The sequence below is a fragment of the Humulus lupulus genome, chromosome 8 (assembly GCF_963169125.1).
Source record: "Humulus lupulus chromosome 8, drHumLupu1.1, whole genome shotgun sequence".
In the NCBI taxonomy this organism is placed as follows: Eukaryota; Viridiplantae; Streptophyta; class Magnoliopsida; order Rosales; family Cannabaceae; genus Humulus; species Humulus lupulus.
The window spans coordinates 48,591,405-48,618,402 of record NC_084800.1 but is presented as its reverse complement, the minus strand read 5'-3'; the positions used below and the strand labels follow the sequence as shown (position 1 = coordinate 48,618,402).

At 40.1% G+C, this 26,998-nt stretch overlaps 2 protein-coding genes and 1 pseudogene across 2 annotated transcripts; 1 reads left to right on the top strand and 2 right to left on the bottom strand.

Annotated features, from left to right (window-relative positions):
- Window positions 1–5,667, top strand: LOC133797124 (hexokinase-1-like). Its single transcript, XM_062234930.1, has 9 exons — window positions 1–720; window positions 2,143–2,293; window positions 2,383–2,565; window positions 3,482–3,556; window positions 3,739–3,894; window positions 4,070–4,168; window positions 4,272–4,402; window positions 4,682–4,763; window positions 4,978–5,667. The coding sequence occupies exons 1-9, from the start codon at window positions 449–451 to the stop codon at window positions 5,323–5,325; spliced, it is 1,497 nt and encodes a 498-aa protein (XP_062090914.1). The 5' UTR covers window positions 1–448; the 3' UTR covers window positions 5,326–5,667.
- A 273-nt stretch (window positions 5,668–5,940) lies between these two features.
- On the bottom strand, window positions 5,941–9,768 carry LOC133797123 (receptor-like protein kinase 5). Its single transcript, XM_062234929.1, has 2 exons — window positions 6,832–9,768; window positions 5,941–6,730 (listed from the first exon to the last, which is right to left on the bottom strand). Exons 1-2 carry the CDS (start codon window positions 9,452–9,454, stop codon window positions 6,321–6,323), a joined length of 3,033 nt encoding a protein of 1,010 aa, XP_062090913.1. The 5' UTR covers window positions 9,455–9,768; the 3' UTR covers window positions 5,941–6,320.
- Window positions 9,769–12,122: 2,354 nt separating this feature from the next.
- On the bottom strand, window positions 12,123–15,928 carry LOC133795370 (uncharacterized; annotated as a pseudogene).
- Window positions 15,929–26,998: the final 11,070 nt, after the last annotated feature.

Below are 26,998 nucleotides of genomic sequence, written 5' to 3'. Positions count from 1 at the left end.
AAGCCCACTAATATAAAACTTATCCAATTACATAAATATCTCTATACTAATTAGTTTTTTTTTGGCTTTAAATTTAGGCAGCGTATGTTTTCCCGAGAAAGCGCGAGAAAATTAGGAAAGAAAATAAATGACAAAAAGAGGATGAGAATAGATTTGCAGGGCCAGGCAGGGTGTAGAAAATTATAGCATTTCAATCTCGTGCTCTTTACTTTTTCTGTCCGAGAAAACAGCTCATTTCCAAGATACTAGCTCCTCTAATTTTATCCATTTTTTACATTATTTATTTTCATCTTTAAATCTCAAAAAACGCATGCATGTGACAAGTGTGTAATTTCTTATTGACCATCGAGAAAAAATCCGATCGGAGATTTTTCTGTTTGGGGTGAAAGTGAAAGAACGAGTTTCTTTCTGATTTGAGTGACTGATCTGTGGTGGTGTTGTTGCTGTGATGGGGAAGGTGGCAGTGGGGGCGGCGGTGGTGTGCGCGGCGGCAGTTTGCGCTGCGGCGGCGCTGGTGGTGCGCCACCGGATGAGAAGCTCTGGCAAGTGGGCTCGGGCTATAGCTATACTGAAGGAGTTCGATGACAAGTGTTCGACTCCAATTGGGAAGCTCAGACAGGTGGCCGATGCCATGACCGTCGAGATGCACGCCGGTCTCGCATCCGAAGGTGGCAGTAAGCTCAAGATGCTTATCAGCTATGTCGATAACCTCCCCACTGGGTATACATCTCTTTCTCCCTCTCTTCTTTTTCCTATTACTTTTGTTTTCTCATTAAAAAGGTCAAAATAACAAAATCTATGATTTTTGAATTTTGGAGCTTGGTTTCTCAATGTTTAATTTGATGGCTTTTCTAAACTTTTATCTATTATAATATCTGATTTTAAGCTATTTATTCTATTGAGAATCAAAGTGTTTTCCTTAAAAGCTTTCATTTTTCCCTGTTAATATATTTAATTTTTTTGTCACTTTATATTCGAATTTACTGAGAATAATACTTGAACGTTATGACAAATTATTTTACTTCAATATCAATATATACGGTCTTTCAGTTTATAGCGCAGTTTGGTATCTGGCAAAATCAAAAGTTTTACAAGTATTTTAGCTGTCTTCCGGCGTTCTGTTCCTTCTTCCATCCAAAAAAATATGCGAACATGGACCATTTTTAATTGATTGGTTGAAGCGTTCTTTTTAATGATTTAAATTTCTTTGAGAATGATTTTTTCGCATCATTGTGAACTTCTATAATGACTTTATCACCTGCTAAGCTCTTGTGCTGTTCTTATTTTGATTGTATTGAGATTCTTCGTAAAATAGAGATAATTGGACTTTTTTTATGCTTTCTTTGGCTCATATTTTGGTGAGATCTCCTTTTGCTATATTTTATTGTTTTTCTTTTTCTCTTCTATGCTATCTAATCTTGTTGGCCGTTATAGCTGTCTAACCGTTTTTGACATTTTTTATTTGATGCTGGATCCTGAGTCTAGATTGTATAACTTCGCTTTTGAATTTGGATTTTGTTTGGATTTGTCTTGCTATTCATTGATTATTTGTTCTATATGTATAGACCAGAATTTATTTTCATAGAACTACAAATACTGGTGAGTTTTGAATTAGATCATAAGTTACCTACCTGTAGAAAAATGAGGTATTATGCTTGTGTTGGTGATCACTAAATAATATTTTTCATAGATGTTGTTTTCTCTTCATTTTCACAACATGGGAAATTTCTTTTTATCAAACACTTGGAATCTATTTACAGCACAGGGTCAATTTTCTCTGTGACCAAAGCTGGAAATTTTGATATCTTCTTAGGTTCAAAGACTGCGTGAGTTGAAGTTTCGATGCTTTGTTGATTATATTTTTTGTTGTCTTTTTTAACACCAAGTTTGTGATAGTGATTACCTGGTATTATATTGATGTTGTAGTTGATTGGTTCATTATTTATGCTCATTTTAAATCACTGTTTTAAAGGCTCAACTGCATGAGTCCATTTCGAGGGTTTAGTTTTCTAGGTGTTATGTACTACATCTGTAGAGGTACCTCATTGAGAATGACAGAAAGAGATCAAAGAAAAATATGGAGACAGAAAAATTCTTGATCATTCCTTAAGTGATATTTTTATTATTTTTTTTTATTTTCAGAGATGAGAAAGGACTCTTTTATGCTTTGGACCTTGGTGGCACTAATTTTCGCGTGCTGCGCGTACAGCTAGGTGGTAAAGATCACCATGTAGTTAGACAAGAATTTGATGAAGTTTCAATTCCACCTCATGTGATGACTGGGTCTTCGGAGGTTAGTAATTTGATTCAGCGGATTTCTAAGGTCTAAGCTTGTTACATTGGCTCTAAACCATGAAAAATCTTCAAATAATGTGATTTCAGGGATTATTTGACTTTATAGCCAAAGCACTTGAAAAATTTGTATCTGAAGAAGGAGAGGGATTTCACCCTGCACCAGGTAGGCAAAGGGAGCTGGGTTTTACCTTTTCCTTTCCTGTGAGGCAATTATCGATTTCATCTGGGACTCTTATCAAGTGGACTAAAGGCTTCAACATTGAAGACACGGTGAGCCAACTTTCCTTGATCCTTCTTACTGTCTTTTGTCTGATTTACATTTTCTTTTTGCAGTTATCAAACATAGGTCCTAGACTAATTATGTTCAATTATTTTGCAAAATTTGGGAACTGAAACTTCTAAAGAACTTTCCACCTTATTGGAAGCAATGACATCATTATCACTCTTTTATAATCAAGAGTGGACTGCTTAAGAAGAAAACAAAGAATAATCTCCTTATGTTTACTGTACAGTATGTGGAGAATTAAAAAAAAAAAACTCCTGTTTAAGGTGATAACTATGGCATTTTATCGTTGCTGGGGTCATCACAAACTGATTTTCAGATGATAAGTAGTTTTTTCTTCTCAGTTATTCAACCTTTAAGATTGGGATTAGGTACTTGAACTTGGTCGTCGCATTATACTGTTGTTTAGTTTTTCTATGGATAACACCATGCTTATTTTGGAGGACTGGTGACCAAACTTTCCATTTCGGCCCTTTTTAATTTCTTTTCTTGATCTTTTGATGTGGAAGTCTATTTCCTCTCCTTTTGAGTCGTTCCCCACCAAAACGACATGTTTTTTTTTTCTTTTCTGTATCGTATTAATAATGATGATAAATTTCAATTCTTGTGTGTTATGACAGTCTAGCTTTGTAGTCAACATTTTTGCATAATGTAACATCTCTTAGCTTTGGATCTAAAGGAAATTTTATTGTCACCAACTTCACAGCAATTACATTGCAATGATATTTTATTAAGCAGGCGTTTCAATAAGTTGCAACATGGTGTGCAAGTGCAGACTTTCTACTGGTCTTGACCAGAAAACTTGATAAAGTAAATCTGTGTCAAATATCTGTATATTATGTTACTGACTAAGATATATACATTTAAGTTTGTTTTTCCTCTTGTGGGGTTAATGGTAAATAGGTTGGACAAGATGTGGTGGGTGAGTTGACCAAAGCACTTGAAAGAATTGGGCTTGATATGCGGGTTGCGGCCTTGGTACGTTCATTATTTTCCACTTTCTGGATATTTGCCTGGTTTATTATATTACCATCCAACTGAAAAGAGATATTTCATCATTGCTCTGTTTTAAATGATGACTTTATGGCTAAGACTTCACCATCCATCTGTTATCATTATTCTTTCATTTGAAATTTTGCTAATATACTACTCTGATACAGGTCAATGATACAATCGGTACATTGGCTGGAGGAAGATACACCAACCCGGATGTCATTGCTGCTGTGATTTTGGGAACTGGAACAAACGCTGCTTATGTAGAGCGGGCTCAGGCAATTCCCAAGTGGCAGGGTCTTTTACCTAAGTCAGGAGAGATGGTTAGTAGTTTATTTTTAATACTTATCTTAATTCATTGACCATTGATCAAGTGAGGGGAAAAAAAAGTGCATCGAACATTGGTTCTTCATATGGTTTGTGGATATGAAAGGCTTGGATATGTACTATTTTGAAATGGGTGCTATACATTTGCTAATTCCTATCTCCCAATGCTAGGTTATTAACATGGAGTGGGGTAACTTCCGGTCATCTCACCTTCCTTTAACAGAATATGATCAAGCACTGGATGCTGAGAGTTTGAACCCTGGGGAACAGGTAATCATGATACATATACTTTCTGCTATGTGCTATACGTTATCATTGTTTACGTGAGTTATTGAATGTGCATTTGATACGCATTTCTGATTTTTGTCTACAGATTTTTGAGAAGATGATTTCTGGAATGTACTTAGGGGACATTGTTCGTATAGTCCTGTATAAAATGGCTGAAGAAGCTGAGTTTTTTGGTGATACTGTTCCGCCAAAACTAAAAATTCCTTTTATACTACGGTAAGTAGGAGTCTATTTAGTCAGTTTAATTGTTGTTTTTCTTGAAATTGGTAGTTAGAACATTATGAAATATGCTTCATGAAGATATTGCTGGTGATTGAGGAATGGAATATATTAACGTAAGTTTGAACTTCTGGCAATGCTGGTGTGATGCATGTATTAACTAACACTTTATAGAACCGCAGCTTTTTATGGAATTTACACCAGAAATATGTCTACGTCCCCATTTCTGATTGACTGGATTTGTAGGGTTTTTAACTTGTCAGTGTTAATGTGTAGGACACCTGACATGTCTGCGATGCATCACGACACATCTCCAGATCTGAAGAAGGTTGCAAGCAAGCTAAAGGATGTCCTAGAGGTGCATTACTTTACACATATTGCAGATAAATAATCACATCTACCCTTTCTGCCTTCATTCATCTTCTTTTTTTTTTGAATTTTTGGTGGTTAGGAGAGGAAATACTAACTAGTTTGGGACAGTTTAACCTCATTTCTGCCATTGAACTTAATATCTTAGAATATACATTTCCACATTTGGCTCTTCTAATAAGTTGTCCACCGCTCTTTGTCAGATATCTAACACCTCCCTCAAAATGAGAAAAACTATTGTGGAGCTTTGCGATATTGTCGCCACTCGAGGAGCTCGTCTATCTGCTGCAGGGATCTTAGGAATCCTCAAGAAATTGGGAAGAGACACAGCAAAGGTGGGGGATAAACAAAAGTCAGTCGTAGCATTGGATGGTGGGTTGTACGAGCACTACACTAAATTCAGGTCCTCTATGGAAAAAACCCTCACTGAGTTGTTGGGTGAGGAAGTTGCTGCAAACATTTTGGTCGAGCACTCTAACGACGGCTCTGGAATCGGAGCTGCTCTTTTGGCTGCGTCTCACTCCCATTACTTGGAGGTAGAAGAGCCTTAAAGAGAATGGCATCCGAAGGAAGAAATGCATTTCAGTTTTGTATACTTACTTTCCCCCCCAATTTTACAACTTCCTCCTCAGTCATTTAGATCTCTTCTCACCGTCAACTTTGAGAGAGATCTTGACTGACAAGAAGCCTTTAAGCCTTTTATTTTTTTGTTAATTTATGGTCTTATGGAGGATACAATCCACAATGGACCAAAATATGCAGCTAGAGTGAGCAGAGCCGACTTTAAGGTTTTCCTGCTCCAACCTCTATCATGTATGTTTGGTACTACCAGTGTATAAGTTCATTCTCTAAAAATATGCAATAAAGTGGGGATGTAAACTGGTTTTTGAGCAGTCACTTTGGTATTATTTGTACTCTAAATATGTTTTGTTATTATTTTTCAAGAGCATGTGGTCTCGTCACTTTTGTTAGGGAGTTTTGAGTTTTGATCCCACACTGGAAATTCCCTCGAAATGCCTTAATCTGTAATGCCATTCTCCTCTCTCTCTCCAGCCACTTTTCCAATGTTTATTTTTGGGTGCTCCAGAGAGTGATGTATATTACGATCAACTTTTTTATTTAATAAACTGAACTGCCCGATAGGAATTGAAACACAACCCACCAACTATCAAATCATATATTAAACTAAATAAACTTTAGCCGTACTATTACAAAATAATTTAGGGTAGAGTGTGCTTCAAGATTTAACTTATTATTTTATTTCATCAATGCTCTAAAACTATTGGAACGACACTATTACACAGTTTCCTAACTATATTTAGAACTGAGCCACATAATTCTACTCTGCTAACAAACGGCCTAACTCTGTAAACGTGAATAGAAATGAGACAAGTTTTAGAGAATACTCTTGATCACATCATAAAAAATGATCAGAGCATACAAGAACTAACAGTAACTGAAAACAGTAATAACACCTAACAAACTAATCAATGTGTCATCTCTAACAAACTCATACAAAGTTAGCAAAAGCAGCGTCGTCGTTGTCTTATTCTTCTAAAACATTCTCACGCTTCGAGTTCCTCAAGAGCGGAGCGCCGTTGTATTCGATTATGGAGACATTTTCGCCGTAACTCATCACCAGACGGCTACATCGGAGCAAGAGTTGTAGGACTTCTTTCATGGAAGGCCTCCTGGAAGGCAAAGTTTCGGTGCATATGATGCCGACCTTGAAGACCCAGCACATTTCTTCCACATTACATGGCTCCTTTACCTCCGGGTCCAAAGCTTCGGCGATCGGTTTGTCTTCTTGAACGTGACGCCATGCCCAGTCGGAGAGGGAGCTGTGCTCGCTGCCGCCGCCGTTGTTCGCTTCCCTTCCAGTTGCCAGTTCCAGGAGAACGACACCGAAACTGTAAACATCGATCTTTTCATTGACTCTTACTGTATGAGCGTACTCTGCAATTTTGAAAATGAAATGTTTATGAGTTTTTCCTGAAATGGGCATTAGTAAAATTTGGTGTAGGAAGAAAAAATGTGGGTTAGTTACTAAGGTTTACCTGGAGCCATGTAGCCGAAAGAACCAACCACAGTGGACATTGTGGCAAGCTCTCCTTGCCTGACCAACAACTTAGCTAGGCCGAAGTCTGCAATTTTCGGGTTGAATTCGGTGTCTAGCAAGATGTTGCTTGATTTAATGTCTCTGTGAATAACTGGTGGCACGCAATCATGGTGCATATAGCAGAGGCCTTGTGCAGCGCCAACTGCTATTTGTAGCCTCTTGGGCCAGTCAAGGGATATCCCATGGAAAGAACCCGAAGCAGAGACGATGCGTTGATTGTTTTTGCCGTGTAGCCATCGGTCTAGGCTCCGATTTTCCATGTATTCATAGACTAGAAGTTTTGAACTCTCACTTGAGATGCAGCACATAAGTTTCACTATGTTAGAATGTCGAATTAAGCTCAGTATCTCGACTTCCGCAAGGAACTCTTGCTCGAGTTTGTGGTCCAACTTTTTGTCGTTCCATAATTTTTTTACTGCAACACCATCTCCTTCACGATTCACAGGAACATGGTAGACTTTACCGGAGCCTCCAGTTCCAATTAGATTATGGTCGTTCAATCCGTACACGATCTTCGACTCTGTGAAAGATAATCTCTGGAATGAGGTTAGCTTCCATTTGGATTCAAGTCTGTTTTTGCTCCAATGACCTCTGATTATGAGGAATGAGAAGGACACAGCTAACAAGAAGATCACTATACCTAGTGTTATGATCAAAACAAGATATGGGGTTGAAATTTTGTCACGCTTTCTGGGTTGGGAACTACAGAGCTTGAGTTTCAAATTGTTGGAACTTGTACAGAGACCAGGATTGTCCAAGAAGCTGTCAGCATATGCATCGTTCTCGAATGTACGTGGAATTGTTCCACTTAGCTTATTGGAAGAGAGATTGAGAGAATTGATCTTCGATTGACCAAGTTGAGATGGAATTTGGCCAGAAAGTTGGTTCTCTGAGAGGTCTAAATAGTTAAGATTAGGCAAGAAAGAAAGTTCTGCAGGAATTTGTCCAGAGAGTTCGTTTCGACTGAGATTAAGAGTGTTAAGGGACTTCCATGATTGAATACGTGATGGAAGATCTCCTGTGAGCTGGTTCTGGTCAAGCGAAAGAGTTGTCAAACGTGGAAGATTGGTCAATTCCCAAGGAATGGATCCTGTTAAGTGGTTATTACTGGCCTTAAAAACCACCAAATTCTTCCAGGAAGATGAACCAGTTGGAATGGTACCTGAAAACTTGTTGTCCTTGATTTCTAACCGAGAAAGATTCTGGGCCAACTTTTCAGGAAGCACACCAGTGAATTCGTTGTTGCCCAGCATCAAGTAATTCAAATTCAACGATGTCCACAGACCACTAGGAACATTCCCAGAAAGTTTGTTGTTATAAATTTTTACCGTAGTCAAAGAGCTACAGTTTCCGAGTCCTTCCGGCAGTTCGCCAATGAGATTGTTGTCGTATGCCACGACATCGGACAATTTACCCTGAGAACAAAGATGTTCTGGTAGTTTTCCTTCAAGCCTATTGGAAGAGACCTCGAATGTTCTGAGGTTAGAATACTTGCCCAAATCTGGAGGCAAAACTCCTGACAAATTGTTGATAAAAAGACGGAAATCTATCAAACCTGGCAATCTGCCTAAACCCTCTGGAATATTTCCGGATAATTGATTCATGAACAAGGCCAAGCCCGACAACTTGTTTAGCTTGGAAAAGTCTTCTGGTATGCTCCCTGTTAAACTGTTCTCCGAGACATCAATTAAAGTCAATTTCAGAGATTCAACCACCTGAGGAATCTCCCCAGAAAGCTTGTTCCTGTGTAGAAAAACAATGCTTAAATTCTTCAACTTGAACAACCCATCTGGGATTTTCCCACTCAAGTTATTAGTCGATAAATCCAAATGCTCCAATGCTGTCATTTCTCCAATACTTTCAGGTATTCCTCCGATCAAATTGGATTTAGCAATCCACAAATTTTTCAATTTCTTCAATTGAGTATAGTTGGAAGGCAGCCTTGACGGCGAAAGATTTTCAATTTTGGATAACCACAGTGTTTCAAGATTAGACAAGTTACCTAATTCTGGCGGTAAAGAGCCGTTGAATTGGCTGGCCCCTAGTTCGAGTGTTCTCAGTTCTTGAAGCTGTCCTATGGCAGCTGGGATGTTGCCGGAGAAGTTATTACCGCCGAGAGAAAGATTCCGAAGCTGAACCATTCTATTGATGTCGCTAGGAATGGTTCCCACGAAGTAGTTGTCGGAGAGGTCTAAATATTCAAGCTTTGAACAGTTGTAAAGAGCTTTCGGAAACTCCCCAGGAATAAAGTTGTACCCAAGATTAATGTCTGTGAGGTTTTTGAGGTCACAGATAAAAGAAGGAACTGGTGTGGTGATGTTTACATCATAAAGATTCAGCCCGGTGACAGAGTTAGACGTGCAACTGATACCAGGCCAAGAGCAGTGAGAAGGAGAGTTGGTTGATGGGATCCATTGACTCATATGAAGAAGGTTTCCCCACTGCTGCTTTAGCTTTAGAAGCACTGATTGTTCTTGCTTCTGAAGTGACTGGGAGACACCATGGCTAAGAAAAAGAAGGAAGAGAATGCTGCATAATGAGATTGAATATGCTTTATTCATTTTGAAGAGGCTGATCAGATTGAGAGTTTGTCAATCTGAATATCAATCAGTCTAATTTTTCTCGATCGTGGTGAAATTAACTCATTTGAAGATGATTTTTTTAGTGTGTATCTGCAAGTGCAAAGTCATGCCAGCTGGTATTAGCTAGGCGCAGCAATATGAGAAAACAGAACCAGAACCAAAGGCCAAGTTTTCCACTTAGTGAAGCTTCAAATTTGGTGTTTGCGATCGTTATATAGTCAGCGAAGGATCATTTTTTCTTTTGTGGCCCTGTCAGTGTCAATAAGAAAAGCCAACGTTGTCTCACCATATGCTATGGACTAACTGCCAGAGTAAATCTGTCAATAATTTCTAATAAACCTTTAGAATCTTAGATTTATGCAATAACTAGAAAAAACGGGCCCTTCACATGAATTTTGTCGTTCTGGATTAATATCAATCCGTATAAATCTATTTCAGATTTTGCATGCGAGCAAGCATTAGTTTTTTCTCCCAAATGGTTAGCATAACATTATCCGAGCCCGTGTTTTATTCAAATTTTATTAAGAAAAAAAAGAAAGAAATTAGTTTATAAATTAAAAATAATACACCTCAAATCTTTAGTCAAATTTTTCTTTGTTGAACACGAAGTCGGAGACCAATTCAAACAATACTACCTTCTCCACCACTTGCATCTTACGAAAGAATAAGGGACCAAACGGAAACCCTAGGTCTGTGAAGACTAAAACTTTGACTAAGCTATATTTTCAGAGAAAAATTAATGGCAAGAAGAATAGTAAGACTCACGAGTCAGATTCTCATTCTCTTACTCGTGGACATGGTGACGATTCCTTTACCTATTTTATTGAAAACAAGGGTTTAGTATTCGTTGTTCGTTACCATGTTCTTGGCCACCTTTTTTCTCATACATTGTTTTTACTCGTGGAAGATGTGATACAAGAGCCAAAAGTGCTAAAGAAAATTCAAATGTCAATACTTGTTTGACAGAAAAAAACTTTTGTATAATGTTTAGACACTTAATATTTATTTTTCTATTCGATTAGAATAAGGATAAAAATAAAATTAAATGTATATTTTTAAGGAATTGACAATTGACTTTCCTTTGCAAGTAACAAAAAGATAGAATTAATCTGAATACTCCAAATTAGCTTTAGACATCATCAATTTTATCGAAAATTCATTCAAACCCTTTTAAAATGTGTTATAATGGTTAGGTTTTCTTGGATGCAAATATCTTATACACTAGCAAACTTGACGTGTGAAACATGAAAGCAAATATGGTAAAGCAAGAGTTGCTGCAATTGCATAACAAGATACACATGATTAAATTATCTTATTTGGGAGACGTTTTTCTTCTTCTTTGTTTTAAGCAAGCAATAAGTACTTATTCATTCCCCTAAAATAAAAGTACTTGTTCACAAACTATCATGTAAGATGGAAGAAGCATCAAATACAAATACGTATATGACACCAATCAATCACATTTGAATTCTGGTTGATGCCGAAAGTAGAAACTGATAAGATACGTATATAATATATGTATATGATGTCAGTATACACGGAGGAAATTATATTTTATATGAGATTTTTAATTGAATTTGCAAAAATATGGTTTTTTTTCAAAAAAAAAGTTAATATATGATTTTTTTTTTAGAATTTCACTTTTATGGGTTTAGTTTCCCATATTTTTGTATAAAAGTTTGTTTATGCCATTATTTTACTCTTAATCAAGTTTTATTAATTTGGAAGGGTATGTTTGTAATTTTTATTATTTATTCTAGCTTATTTGATTTTTTTATATTAATTTTATATAACTATTTTTATATTAAAATTTTCTTTTGGTTGTTTTGCAAATTTTGTATTTTTTTTGTAATATGAATTGTGTTTATTATTATTATTTATTTATTATAAACACTTTGATTATTTTTTTTTTAGATTATACGTTTTTTTTTTCAAAATGTAACAAATTACTTGATTGATTATTTTTTATCACATTTTCACATCTAAGTGTTTTTTTAAATTTGGATGTTCTAGTCAGGGTAACCAGTTACCTATATTATTTATTATAAACAATTGTATGTTTTTTCTCAAAGTTTGGGTAAGGTAACCAGTTACTTAATTTATTACTTTTTATCACGATTATTTTTTTTTATTACATTTTCACATCTGAGTTTTTTTTAGAGATCTCGATGTTCTCGTCAGGGTAACTTGTTACCATCTTAGGGCTTACCAATTACCTATATTATGGGTAACCAGTTACCCTTTATATAACATTTTACTATCTTAAGGGTAACCAGTTTCCCATATTATGAGTAACTGGTTACCATCAATATAACATGTGACTATCCATGTAAAATCAGAGATGGGTACTACTATCCATGTATTAAGACATAGACATAACGTATTAAATTGACAAAGCCACAACAAGTATATGTGAAGAACAGCCAAGGAAATGGTGGAGGTTCCATAAATTACTTTTTGAGATGACTTCATTAATTTAATGCTAGATGACAGTCAGTGACTTCATTTTACTAGTGACTTTCTCTATAGCATGTACATTTTTTTTAAGGTTGACCATTGTCCTATGTACCAAAATAAAACAATCAATCATAAGAATATATTTATTATTTAAAAAAAAAAAAATCATATTCTCCACTACTTGCCAAGTCTTTGCCTTGGACTGGTTTGCGTAAGATTCTCAACGTTCTGAAAAAAGATTGGTTTCAATTTCTTTGCCTTTATGCTCAATGTTCTACAAAGCATCATCTTGCCCACTACCTACCAAGGTTGAATCAAGATATCTTTTTAGTATACCACCGTTCCCCAAGTCATAAGCATTCATCCGCTTAGACGGACCTCCTCCTCCTACGGAAAGAAATAGTGCCAACCCATCTCTATCTTCTTCATTTAAATTTTCCCACTCATTATTTCTCACAGGATTACCTATTGATGTCTATTCCAAGCTTTTTTTCCACATGAATTATATGTTCCCTTATGGATCGAATAAACTATAAGTGCCTTGAAATTACTTCATCCTTCATCTGGGACTTTTCTGTTATAGTCGAATAACTAGCTGCTCTTTGAAAATCTTCCAACTGAGAGAATTACAAACAAATTACTTCTAAAATAGAACAGTAAAAAATTAATATAAAGTTGAAACTGGGGAACTCTCCATGTCTTAACTTTTAATTCTATATACAAAACCCAATCCCTCAAAAGCGCATAACACAAAAGGTCACCGTTTCAATTCTACAAATATATACATAACGACTTCATGTTTTGAAAGTCCCAAATCAGACGAATAAAACCAAATAAAGACTAACATGTATGCCGAGTCTTGAACTACTTTAGCTGCAGAAAACAGAGGATCTGATTCCCATTGGTGCAAACTCGACACCTATATGTTTACAAGCTTAGTTAGCTTTCATTGTGTATGCTTATAAACACACAATCAACAAAAACGAAAGAAAAAAAAAAGTTACAATTGAGGTTAGTTTGGGGTTAGGCATAGAAATCTGACTTTGCAATCGTGATCAGTTAAAATATAACTATTAATTAATCGAATTTTTGGGGATTAGGACTACGAATTAGGATTAGGGCTCCGGCCAATCAGAGGTTTGGACTGGGAAATTTTTTTTAGGGTCCGGCTAATTGGTCGATTTTGTTGGGAATTGTGCCCTGAAAGCATATGTAGTAAACATTATTTTAAGAAATTTAAATAAATTGAATTTGTTATGTATATATTTTATGGTTATTCTGTGATAATATTATGTAAATATAAAAAAAAAATCATAAGTTCATATATGTGATCTCAAACACGTATTGGTACGAGAGGATTGTGTTTGAGATAAATGAACTCGAATAATTCGCAGTAAAATAAAGTTATGGAATCTTTAGAATAATTACTGCAAGTACGGTCCACTAGTATTATGAATACATGTGATCTAGATTCGGATCACTAGTGTAGTAGGACTGTTAGGATTAGTTTTGGTATGTGTTTTATGGCATGTTTTAAGATGCAATTTTAGTCTTTTATTTGGTTTTGTGCGATATTATGCCGGTGTTGATTGTGTTTTCAGGATTAAGTATGGTTATTAAGGAAATTGCTTGAAATTGGAGGAAAAGCGCTTAATTCTTGAAGAAACGATGTTAATCGGGCTAAGGAATGGAAACTAGGCGAAACCAGGGTCGAATTAATGATTTGATGAAAAATTGGAATTAGAGCCGCAGCTCTATGGTGTAGAGTCGCAACCCTAAGAGTTTCAGAGAAGAAGAAAAGAATATGCTAGAATTAGAGCTGCAGCTCTATCAGACAGAGCTGAGGCTCTATTAAAATCAGAATTAGAGTTGCGGCTCTATCAGACAGCGCTACAACGCTACAAAATCAAAATATGAAATCTGGATCGTAAAATGCACTAGAGTCGCAGCGCTATTACATGGAGCTGCGGCGCCAGTCCGTATGGAAGCCAAATTTAGGGCATTTGTCAAGGGCAATTTTGTCCTTTCACACATAATTAATTAGGGATTATAAAAGCTTTCTTAATGACGTTTTTAAGGAGGAGATTAACCCTAGGAGATAGCTAGAGGCACGCTGTGGAGGATTGCAAGTGGAATTAAAGAATTCATCACAGTTTTCATCTATTCTACTTGGAATTTCTGTATTTTTGGATGCTTTTTATTTCTTCTATGGTTATTCTGAATTTTGTCATGAACTAAACTATTTTTCTAGGGTGTTAATGGATTATCATGAACCTTTATTTTAAATTAATGCAAGTTTTATGATTTCAATTTTATCTTGTGATTTATTAAATATGAATATAATGCTTGTGAATGATTGATCACCATTGACATGAAATATATGATTTTGATTCAAAATTTGAGAAGTGAGAATTGAATATTGTTGACCCTCAAATTAGCCAACGACACGGAGTCAAATACATGACAGGAAAATAGTACGATGCTTGAAAAAACAATCTGATGGAAAGTAAAGAACACCAAGAATTATAGTGGTTCAGCCCCAAAAATTGGTAATGACCTACGTCCACTTGATACTATTATTGATGTTGAGCTTCAAAGGTGTGATCAAAGAACTAGCGTTCTTGAGTTTCACAAACCTTCGAAGGAGAAACAATACAGATGATGGATAATAACAATACAATGCTCTTGTTCTCACATCAGAAAAGAGGATTCGAAAAAAGATCCCCCCTTGAGTTATTTCTTGTATATTTATAGGCTTAAGGAGGGTTACTTGAGTCAATTAATCATATATTTCCTTAATAAACGGATATTCAGGTTATAATGAAGAGATATTCTTGGCTATCATTACAACTATACAAATTTATACATAATAAACGGAGTATACGACTAGGTTGGTTGTATATAAAACTTGAACCCTGCGTATGGAAGTATCTCTGGTCGATAGGCGAGCAGCATCTCTGCCAGGTGTCGGCCACGTGCCGAAAATTCTTGCCACGTCATCCACAACTATTTTTTGGATAAACATTTGCCCCTCAAGTTTATTTATTGCGACCAGCAATAAGTAAACTTAGGGAACTGACCTTTCGAATACCCCACGAAATCTGTCAGAGTCACTCGTGCTTCCTCGAAAAAGGTGACATAATCATGTCCAATCATGCCTTTTCGGTTTCCAAGTAACCCTTCTGACGGCTATTACACTCCCCCATGCCTTGAAAAAGGTAACTCGTGATTACCCATTTTTATCACATTCCAACCAGTATAAATAATCCCTGAATTTACCTTTTCACTTTTTACTTGCCATTTTCTTGCCAAGAACCCTCAAGAACTCCAACCCAGAGCTCAGAAACTTTGAAGAACATCCGTCGCTTGTTCTAAAGATCCTCTGTTCGCACGCCCAAAGTTGCTTCATTTCAGAACCTCCAATCTTCATCTAAGTAAATTTCTTCAACTTTCATGCTCTTTGACGTGTCATGCATACTGTTACATGCCTGTTTTGAGTTTTGAAATTTTTCGTGTTCTTGGGTAGAAATGCATGAGGATTGTGTGTATACCGATTGATGCTTGATAGGGTAACGTAGTTTTGCTCTGTAGGAGTTAGGAGCCAATTTGATGGTCAAGATCGTAAGTTTAGGGCGTAAAATTGAAGTAAAAATTCGATTTTTAGGCTAGTTGAAAAACTGGGTTTTTCCCGCCCTTTCAGAGTCGAAAAAGTTTTTTTTCCAAAAAAAACTTGTTATTTCTGCTTTTCAATCTGTTTTTCAAACTGATCGCATAGAACTTAGTGTTTCTATTAGAATGCTGCTGGTCGTATACACGAGCAACGTTATTCCAACTTTCAACACAAGTTTTTAAGATGTGCGTTTTATCTCCTCCTTTATTTGTTCGCAGCTTTCATGCAAGATCTGTGGGGAGGAGAAAGACCTATCGACGATGACTTATTGGCTCAACTGCTTGAGGACGAGGAGCAACCATCGTCACTAATACCTGACATTCCATTTTCTCATGTCACTTCAAACACTTCACCTGTCCTTACTCAAAATATGGCTTGAGCTAAAACCAAAGCCCCGAAAAAGAAAACCCCCAATCCTTCACATCAGCCTGCTCCTCGGGCTGAAATTCCCTCGACCAGTGGTTGAGCTGAAAATATTCCTGACCCCAATATCCAAACACACGCTCAGCCCCGACATGCCATTCAGCCAGATGTTGAGTGGTATTTAGTACGTGAGAGCCGAGTGACGATCAGGATGATCGCCAACTACATTAGGAAGTATGGTCTCACGGGGGGTGACCTTAGTCCGACCCAACCAAGATCAACGGGCGAACCTGCCCGGAGGCGCCTTCAGCGCCTGGTCGAGGTTCCACATTGAGGCAGGGGCTACCTTGCCTCTTCATTCATTTTTCCAAGGGGTGGCCAACTATTTCAGATTTGCCCCTTTTCAAATAACTCCAAATGGATATAGAATGCTTGTAGCACTCTATATCCTATACAGCCACAAAAAATGGCCCGTGCTAACTCCTCGTGAGGTTAACTACTTATTTGACCTCAAGTCTAACCCCAACCAAGAAGGTACGGGGTTTTTTCATTTCTATCATTAGGAAACTGGGCGCACCTTCCTGACTGACACCACCCATATATCGAATGTGGGGAGGTACTACCAGGAGTACTTCCTCATGACTGACATGATCGCAGACAATCTGGCCTTTGCTCAAGGAGGTAAAACCTTTGTATCACTGGCTGTTACTCTTTATTTAGTGTTTCCTTCACTTTTTCTTAGACCTTTAATGCCTTTGAGGCCCATGGCTGCGACCAGACCCAACTCTAGACATGGAGTTGAGATCAGCCCTCTTGGCTAGCATGACTGACGTAGAAAAAAGCATCAAACATCTGGTCACAGAGGCTAACCTTAGGTTGGTTGGCCTTTTGGCCCCTCATCAGGACATGAGGGAGTTAACAGCAGGGAGTGCCACGGGTGGAGAGGAACCCGAGCAGCAACCACCAGCATCACCTCCACGAAGGAGACAAACCGGGGTCACGATCAGGGAACTTGTTGGCACTCCTCCAGCAGAGAGGCCCTCTGCCCCCTTGTGGAAGGGGAAAAAGAAAGCCACCAAGCCTGTCAAACACTTGGACGAGTCTTCAGACGAGGATGGTACAATTATTTTGCTTTTAGATAGCTTGCCAATTCCCTGTCACCTATTCGATGGGGACGACAATTTTAAATATGCTCCAAATTTAGGTCCAGACTTCTTCATGTCAGGGAGTGAGTATAAGACTAGTAGAGTCTATAGTATAGCGACCAGTAATAATAGCTCGGGTATTCCACTTACAATTTTTTCCGTTTCTTTTCTTGACATGACATATTTAATTGTTTATACTGTCTCACTGCTCGAATGTTTGCTTCCATTTCAGATATGGACTCCGAGAACGTATTCGACATTTATAGCGCCCCTGAGGCTCCTACGGCTCCCCCGAGCAAAAAGAAAACAAGCAAGAGGCATCCTGGGGAAAGCAGTAAAGCGCCTCAGGCTAAGAAGCCACGCAATGCAGGCCTCCCAGAGGACGGGCCCTCAACCAATACAACTTCACCTTCTCCTCACGAGCAGCAGAATCCTCTTGCTCCAGCTGGGTTGAATCCATCTCCAGCGGCCCCAACTTATCAGACTCAGCAGGCCGGTCCTACTTCGACTGGGGGCGACATAACTAGTCGCGCCTTTAGATCGTTCAAGGACAGGGTCGCGAAAATTGTAAAGCACGACCGCTGCCGAGAGGCGATGGCCGCGACAGAGGCGATGGACGTCAACCAGGTCTTAAACCGCGCCTTGAACGAGTTTGCCAGTGTAAGTCATCTTTTTCTGTGGAGACAACCCTTTAATATTCTACAGTTAGTCCAACCTTTGCTCTGACCGCAGGCAATGCTAACCCTTACTGCCGGCCGTCTCCGTTCGGGTGCTGTTACCGAGTAGGCCAAATCTTTGCAGCGATGGCACGCTGATGAACTCAAAGCTGCCGAAGCGAAATATGTCGAACAGCTTGCGGCGGTGCTCGAGGAGAAGAATAAACTGGCTGAGGAGTTGAGGGAGAAGAAAAATTCTCTGGACAAAGCCATCGAGCAGAGGGACCAGTTCAAGAAGTCTAACTGCGTCAATTACCGCGCGGCTAAACAACTCAATGAGGACTTGGTTACAAGTAGACAGGAGACTACAACCTTGGAGGGCCGGATTGAGGAGCTTGAGAAAGTCAATGCCAGCAATTTGGAAAGGTACAAGAATGCCACTCTCCGATGCTTCTACGATTTCTGGAAGCACAACCAGGGTGCCAACTTCAATTACCTTCCTAAGAATGCAAGAAACACCGAGCTCGCTCGCTGTGTTGCTCGACTGGCAGAGGAAGAAAGAGCGAGGATTCCTGCTTCCCCTGAGATCTCGCTGGCCACTGGGATGGATGGAGGAGAAGTTGATGCTGAAGAAGTGGTCAACCAGGATGCTCCCCAAGATCCTCCAGTCCCTTAGACTTTTTCTGTCTTTATTTTTATCTTTTTAAATGCACGACCAATGGGTCGTGATGTAAAGACAATATATTTTTTATTGCTGCATGGGCAGCTTTTACTTTTATTTGAACAATTGCATTCGAGCAGCGACTGCTCGCGGTGTAAAAGGATACATTTTGATATTATAATATATTTGCATCTTATAATAACATCTATTCGCATGACCGAACTTAGTATAAAACTTTGGTTTGATTTAACAAAATAACAAAATTTTGAAAAATACTCTAAGTACCCTAACATGCTTTCACTTATTTTGCTCATGTGTTTACATACCTTTTAACGATATTCTTTGCTTACTTGTACCTTATATGTCCCCCAAGTGATCGAGGAGATTTAGGTCCTTGGTCACTTGCCTTGACCAGAACCTGTTCGAACATTACTGCTCGTAGCAATATGATTAGAATTATAATACAGCAAAACAACACACGTAATGAGCAAATACTTGTAATAAATACAATAATTGGCAAGAAATGATTGGCTGTGCACAGTCCCTTTTATTTCTCGTAATAAATGGACTAAACATGTCTGTACAAGCGATCAATAAGATCTTACACTTATAAGCGATCAGTCACATAAAATGACCAACCCTTTTTCAAAACTTGTAAAAAGTAAAATTAATACAAGCCAATTCTTTAAGAAGAATTGTTTATTGGTAATACTTGAGCAGGTGTTCTCCATTCCAATAGCGAGGAACGAGATCTTCGTTTAAGCGTGCAAGTTTATAAGTGCCTGGGTGACGGACCTCATCAATCTAGTATGACCCTTCCCAATTAGGTCCGAGTACTCCAGCAGATTGGTCGTGGGTGTTTAGAAAAACTCTTCGGAGTACAAGATCTCCAACATTGAATTTTCTTTCTCACACTTTAGTGTTGAAATACTGGGCGACCTTCTACTGGTACGCAGCTGCTCGGAGTTGGGCTTGTTCACGTTTCTCATCGATTGAGTCTAGGGATTCCATCAATAGCTTATTAGAGTCTTGGTCGTACGTTAATCTACGATGCGAGGGTGGATCCAACTCGACAGGCAACATAGCTTCATACCCGTATGCCAAGGAAAATAGGGTATGACCTGTTGCTATTCGGTGGGAAGTTCTGTACGACCAGAGCACTTCAGGCAATTGTTCCAGCCACGCTCCCTTAGCTTCTTTTAGCCTTTTCTTTAGCGTATCCTTCAGCGTTTTGTTAACTATTTTGACCTGCCCATTTGCTTGGGGATGAACGACTGAAGAAAAGCTTTTGATAATACCATGCCTTTTGCAGAAGTCTGTGAATAGATCACTGTCAAATTGGGTGTCGTTATCGGAGACGATCTTTCTTGGCAATCCATATCGACAAACGATGTTCTTGACTACGAAGTCAAGCACTTTCTTGGTCGTTATGGTTGCGAGTGGCTTAGCCTCGGCCCATTTGGTGAAGTAATCAACGGCGACCACTGCATACTTTACACCACCTTTCCCTGTAGGAAAAGATCCGATTAGATCTATCCCCCAAACTGCGAAGGGCCATGGACTCTGCATTTGCTTTAACTCGCTGGGGGCTGCTCATGGAATTTTGGAAAATCTCTGACACTTGTCACACCTCCGCATGAACTCCATTGAGTCTTCATTCATGGTTGGCAAGAAATATCCTTGCCTTAGGATCTTTTTTGACAAACTTTGCCCCCCAGCGTGGTCCCCGCAAAAGCCTTGGTGCACCTCTTTCATCAACTCTTTGGCTTTCTCCTTCGTAATACATCTGAGGAGTGGCAGTGAGTATCCCCTTCGGTACAGGATTCCATCGACCAGGATATACCTAGCAGCTTGCCGCTGAAGGGTCCTGGCTTTGTTTTTGTGCGCTGGTAGCACGCCGCTTGACAGATACTCTATATATGGTGCCATCCACGTATCCGCCATCTGGACTACCAGAGTGGTTTCTGCCGCTTGGATGCTTGGTACCGATAGTCGTTCGACTGACACTATGCTCAGAGTATCAACATCCTTCGCATTTGCCAATTTTTCCAAAGCGTTTGCATTGAAATTTTGATCGCGAGGTACCTGCTGGAGGCTGTATCTGTCGAACTGGGCTAACAGATCCTTTGTTTTGTTCAACTAGGCAACCATCTTCAAACCTCACGCCTGGTACTCTCCTAGGACCTGATTCACCACCAACTGAGAATCACTATAGATGTCAAGCACTTTTATGTTCATATCCTTGGCGAACCGCAATCCAGCGAGTAATGCTTCATATTCGGCCTCATTGTTGGAAGCAGTGAAGTCAAATCTGATTGAACAGTGAAATCGATGCCCTTCCGGCGTTATCAATATCACTCCTGCTCCTGCGTGGGATTCGTTGGATGAACCATCTGTGAACAATTTCCACGTGGGAGCTTGGATTTGACATTCAGGTTTGCTGGGCTCTTCAGTCTGTTCGCCACTCGTAAGTTCAGTGAACTCCGCGATGAAGTCATCCAAGGCTTGTCCTTTTATCGCTGTTCGCGGCAAGTAAGATATGTCGAACTGCCCGAGTTCGACTGCCCACTTTAGCAATCGACCTGCAACCTCTGGCTTTTGTAGGACTTGTCGAAGAGGCTGGTCGGTCAAGACCGTAATTGGATGAGCTTGGAAGTAAGGCCGCAGCTTTATAGAGGCCAAAACTAGACAATAGGCTAGTTTCTTGATGGGCGGGTACCGCTGTTCTGCTCCGATCAGCCTTTTGCTCACGTAGTAGACAGCCTTCTGCACGCCTTCTTCTTCTCTTACGAAAACAGCACTAGCAGCTTATTCCGTGATTGTCAGGTAGATAAACAAAGTTTCTTTATCGACCGGATTTGACAGGATGGGTGGTTGCGCCATATGTGTTTTTAGTGCTTGAAAGGCCTGTTCGCACTCATCTGTCCATTCAAATTTCTTATTGCCTCTTAGTAGATTGAAAAATGGGACGCACTTGTCCGTCGATTTTGAAATGAATGTACTGAGAGCAGCAATCCTCCCAGTCATGCTTTGAACATCTTTAATCTTTACTGGCGATTTCATCTCGACCAGGGCTTTTATTTTCTCGGGATTGGCTTCAATTCCTCTTGATTTAACTATAAATCCCAAGAACTTCCTTGATCCTACTCCGAAGGAGCATTTAAGGGGATTTAACTTCATCCGATATTTATTCAGGACGTTGAAGCATTCCTGCAAATCCCTTACATGCCCTTCTGCTTTCTTCGACTTGACCAGCTTGTTGTCGACGTAGACCTCCATGTTTGTGCCGATCAGCTCCTTGAACATGTGGTTGACGAGTCTTTGGTAAGTCGCACCAGCGTTTTTCAAACCGAAGGGCATCACCTTGTAACAGTAGAGTCCTGTATCAGTCCGAAAGCTAGTGTGATCCTCATCAGAGGGATGCATACTGATTTGATTGTACCCGGAGTACACATCCATGAATGAGAGGATCTCATGCCCTGCTGTGGCATCGACCAGCTGGTTGATCCTTGGGAGTGGGAAACAATCTTTGGGGCAGGCTTTATTTAGGTCTGTAAAATTCACGCACGTACGCCACTTGCCATTCGGCTTGGGCACTAGTACGGGATTAGAGACCCACGATGGATAAAACGCCACCCTGATGAACCCATTCTCCTTCAGCTTCTCGACTTCCTCTTTTAAGGCCTTTGATCTATCTTTGTCGAGCAGCCTTCTTTTTTGTTGCACTGGTGCAAAGCTTTTGTCGATGTTCAGGACATGGCTGATGACTGCAGGATCTATCCCGACCATGTCTTTGTGCGACCAGGAAAAAACCTCCTGGTTCCTCCTTAAGAACTCTACCAGTGCTTGTTTTGTTGTTGTTTCTAAGTTTTTACCGAATTTCACAACTCTGGTCAGATTTTCCTCATCGAGTTGGACCTCTTCAAGGTCCTTGATGGGTCCCACTTCTTCTTCAAAATCCTTAAAGCGAGGATCTAAGTCCCTATCCTCACTTTGGGCAACGCCCTATTTGGTGAGATTATCACCCGAGTGGGCCTGAACATCAGTCGCCATTTGCAACTCCTTTCCGGTGGCATCTCTCGATACACCCTTCTTCGCCTTGGTGATCGAGGCGTTGTAGCACTCTCTTGCTTTCCTCTAGTTTCCTAATACGCATCCTATCCCTGCGTCCATTGGGAATTTCATAGCGAGGTGCCATATGGAGGTGACGACTCGTAGGTTGACCAAAATTGGCCTCCCTATCACAGCGTTGTACGCCGAAGGACAATCAACTACTATAAAAGTAGTGAGTAATGTCCTGTTAGCAGGTGCAGTGCCTGCTGTGACTGGAAGTCTAATCGACCCTGTTGGGGCTAGCCCTTCTCCGGAAAAAACCATAAATGGTTTGGTTGCATGGCTCCAGGTCTTTCACGGACAACTTCATCCTTTCCAGCGAAGACTTGTATAGGATGTTGACCGAACTTCCTGTATCGACCAACACCCTTTTCACCATCATGTTTGCGATCTGTACGGCTATGACCAGCGGATCAGAGTGTGGGAATCGCACATGCTGAGCGTCATCGTCATAGAAGGTGATCAGTTCCTCCTCTGTTCAAGCCTTTTTTGGTGCTCGATCCTCAACACTCATCATCTCGATGTCCTGGTCGTGGCACAGGGTTCGAGCATATCGTTCCCTCACCTTCCCACTATTTCCTGCAAGATGTGGTCCTCCGCAGATGGTGAGTAGGGTGCTATATTATTTTATAATATAATGTAATATTATATTATTTTATAATATAATGTAATATTATATTATTTTATAATATAATGTTTTAGATTAAATAAATGTGACATAGAGTGTCACATATTGTAACATATAATAGAGAGTTACATTATTTGGATATATGTGAAATATCCAAACATGTAACATATTTGGTATTACAAATTCATCACAAATTTGTAACTCATAAATATCACCCATTATTGTGTAGATTTGTTGTTACACAATATTGAGATGAATTTCTTAAAGCCATATGAGAAATGGCTGATAGAGATGTGATTTTAACTCCCATATTGTGTATGGAAGTTACAAAATCAAGTGGGAATAAATTGGAACGTTTTGGAAAAAACTTAAAAAATTGGTTGCTGAAAATGACCAAGGGCCGCGGCGCTTGAAACAAGCGCCACGACCTTAGTGGCTGACAGCTTCATACAATTTCGGTTTTTATCCAATTTTGAACGATTCCAACAGCCAAGTAACTCGCAAATCTCTATTTTAATTCCATAAAACACCCAATTAATCATTGGTAACAGCCATGGGGGTTGGTGGAATTTGAAATTCAAAGGGTGTCTCTAAACTCTATAAATAGGAGCCTAATGCTCACTTGTAAGATACACCATTTCTATCCACTAGAGCACTTGGCTAGAAACACTTTAAGGCTTGATTATTCCAGAAAGCATTTCCAAAATCTGTGAGAGATCCCTTAGTGCTTGAGTTAGGGGGAAATAAGCTTTTGGACAAAGGTTTCAAACCTTGTTCAAGTTGGTGATCCCCAATACTCTTCACTTTGGTTGTGTGAGTGAGAGTTCTTTGTTCATTGTTCTTATTCTTGTTCTTTTATTCTATTGCTTTTCTTTTCTTCTATTATTCACTCTTTTACATGTATCTTTTGTTTTAGAGTTGTAATCTCATCTATATCTTTTCATTATACTACTTCTAGTTTATTTGTATATTTTGTCTTAGAGTTGTATTTTCTATTTCTATCATCTTCTACCTCTTTCTTTATATTTACATGTATCTTTTGTCATAGAGTTGTAACACTTTTTAATCAATCAATATTTATTTGTAATATATTGTCTAGAGTTGTAATATTATCCTACCATTTCTATTGAGGCAATATTATTTTTCCTAATAGGGTACCTGCCACAGGAGCTGGCTGTAAAGGTGGCGAGCGTTGGCGTGCAGGCGTCAATTTGTTGCCACCGTGAGCCTCTCACTGAGATCCTCCCGCGGCTCGTACAAATCTTCTTAAATGTCCCTGCCTTATCGGGAACTCAATTTCATCCTTCAGCTAGTTAAACTCGTTAGTGTCGTGCCCGTAGTCATTGTGAAAACCACAGAACTTTGTTGCATCTCTCTTGGAGATATCTTTTCTTATAGGTGCAGGTCGTTTATAGGGCACGCTTGAGTTGGTTGCCTGGTATACCTCAGCTCGGCTTTCAACAAGGGCAGTGTAGTTGGTGAATCTTGGTTCATATCGATTACCTTTGGGGCGCTTACTCTCGGAGGTCGAGGGTTCGTTGTTCGCCCGCTTCCCACCATTTCTAACATTGTTGTTCCCGTTGCCTTTAAAGTTTCCAATGGGTCTTTCGAACCCATTGGTGGATTTGGCAGGGTCTTCCTTGGCCCCCTTGTCTTTTGTTGGAAATTTTCCTTCGTTGGCAATCGCGTCCTCGAGCTTGATGTACCGATCAGCTCGATCTAAAAATTCCTGGGTGCTTCTTACCCCATTCTTTCCAAGGCTACTCCAGAGGGGTGAATGGCGTCTAACCCCAGCAGTTAGGGCCATCATCTTACCTTCATCGCTCATAGTCTTGGCACCAGCTGCAGCTCACATAAAGCGTTGAACATATTCCTTCAAGGGCTCCCCCTCTTTCTGGCGTATCTCGACCACTTGGTTCGCCTCAGTGGGGTGCACACGACCCGCATAGAACTGTCCGTAAAAATCCTTTACGAACATTTCCCATGATACTATACTGGCAGGAGGGAACTTAAAGAACCACTCTTGGGCAGTGTCAGACAGTGTTGCCAGGAAGATTCGGCAGTGGGCATCTTCTGATACCTTTTGTATATCCATTTGTTTCTTAAACTTATTAACGTGAGATACCGGGTCTCCATACCTGTCGAAATTTGGCAGTGTTGGTATCTTGAACTTACTAGGGGTTTCAGCCACAGTAATCCTCTGTACTAAGGGGGTGCCTCTCCTTCGATCATACTCAATGTGGGATGTTCACCCCCCGACCAGTTGCTGCACCGCCTGGTTCAGGGCGTCGATTTGAGCTTGAACAGCTTCTGGGATTGCTGGGGCCTCTGGTGCCGGGGGAATGTACTCATTGTGCCTTTCTCGACGGCCGTTAAGCACATCCCTCAGATCATCATCTCTTCGCTGCTGCTCGTTGGCTCCTAGTCGACTAAAGACGTTGTTCTGCCTGGGCTGCCCCCCATCGTTATGACCCGCTGATCAGTCTTCCCTATGTGGGGGGCTCCTGCCTCCACCTCTTTCTTCATCCTCCGACTAGCGTTTCTTCTGCCGGAGTTGGCTTCATTGTAGTCGTGGCCATCTCTAAACCGTGGCTGACTATTCACTTTGTTACCTCCTTGGGCTAGCATTTCTCGAGCGTAAGGGGGAGGCCTGCGCTGGTTGGTGGGTCCCCGTGCATTCTTATGCCGTGGGGGGCCTCTGACTGCAGAGCCTATCTCTGAGTTTCTCATGTTGGCAGAAGGACGCTGCCCCCTGCTCGGTGGATGTGGCTCTTCATCCCTTGGGCGTCTAGGGCTGCGGGGCAGTTGCCCGGCCCTATTCTACCTCGGGCACGGGGGATTGCCTCGATCAGCCTGAGATGGAGGTTGCTGTTCAGGATCCCTAGGTGGGACATCATCCTGAGCCACAGGTGGCTGCTCCGGCCTTTGATGGCTTACTGGTTGGAGCGGTAGACTAGGATTGGGACCCCTTTAAGGTGGCCCGTTTGGTGGCTGATCTAGCTGGGAGGCTGGCACAGCCTGATTTCTAGCCAGCTGGATAGCTGCTTCAAGGGCGGCCATAGCATCCCTCTGTCGACGATCCATCTCAGCCTGCCGCTCGCTCAGCTCCTAACGTTGGCGCTCTATTTCTCTTTGCTGCGATGCCATTATCTTGGCAGCATTCTCTTGATTGGCCCTCACATTGGCCAACTCATCCTGCAACACCCCCAGTGTTTCCTTTAGGGTTTCAGAATCTAACTCCTCCTCATCAAAATCCAAATGTGGTTCGTCCTCAGCCACATTTAGGGGAGGGGACTGGGATGATGCAGCGCCAGTGGCCTGTTCGGTCTTCTTGGATGTTTTTTCCATTAGATTCTTTCACAAGCTCTCAATGAAAGCACCAGAATGTTGACCCTCAAATTAGCCAACGACGCGGAGTCAAATATACGACAGGAAAATAGTACGATGCTTGAAAAAACAATCTAATGGAAAGTAAAGAACACCAAGAGTTATAACCACCAAAGATTGGTAATGACCTACGTCCACTTGATACTATTATTGATGTTGAGCTTCAAAGGTGTGATCAAAGAACTAGGGTTCTTGAGTTTCACAAACCTTCGAAGGAGAAACAATACAGACGATTGATAATAGTAATACAATGCTCTTGTTCTCAGATCAGAAAAGAGGATTCGAAAAAAGATCCCCCCTTGAGCTATTTCTTGTATATTTATAGGCTTAAGGAGGGTTACGTGAGTCAATTAATCATATCTTTCCTTAATAAACGGATATTCATGTTATAATGAAGAGATATTCTCGGCTATCATTACAACTATACAAATTTATACATAATA

What these genes read in the sequence shown, in the direction of transcription:
- LOC133797124 (XM_062234930.1), top strand. Translation starts at nt 449, where the DNA reads ATGGGGAAGGTGGCAGTGGGGGCGGCGGTGGTGTGCGCGGCGGCAGTT. An exon ending in GTTTGAACCCTGGGGAACAG is followed by an intron (nt 4,169 to 4,271) that starts GTAATCATGATA and finishes TTTTGTCTACAG; the next exon opens with ATTTTTGAGAAGATGATTTC. An exon ending in AGCTAAAGGATGTCCTAGAG is followed by an intron (nt 4,764 to 4,977) that starts GTGCATTACTTT and finishes GCTCTTTGTCAG; the next exon opens with ATATCTAACACCTCCCTCAA.
- LOC133797123 (XM_062234929.1), bottom strand. Translation starts at nt 9,454, where the DNA reads ATGAATAAAGCATATTCAATCTCATTATGCAGCATTCTCTTCCTTCTT. An exon ending in TTTCGGCTACATGGCTCCAG is followed by an intron (nt 6,731 to 6,831) that starts GTAAACCTTAGT and finishes TCAAAATTGCAG; the next exon opens with AGTACGCTCATACAGTAAGA.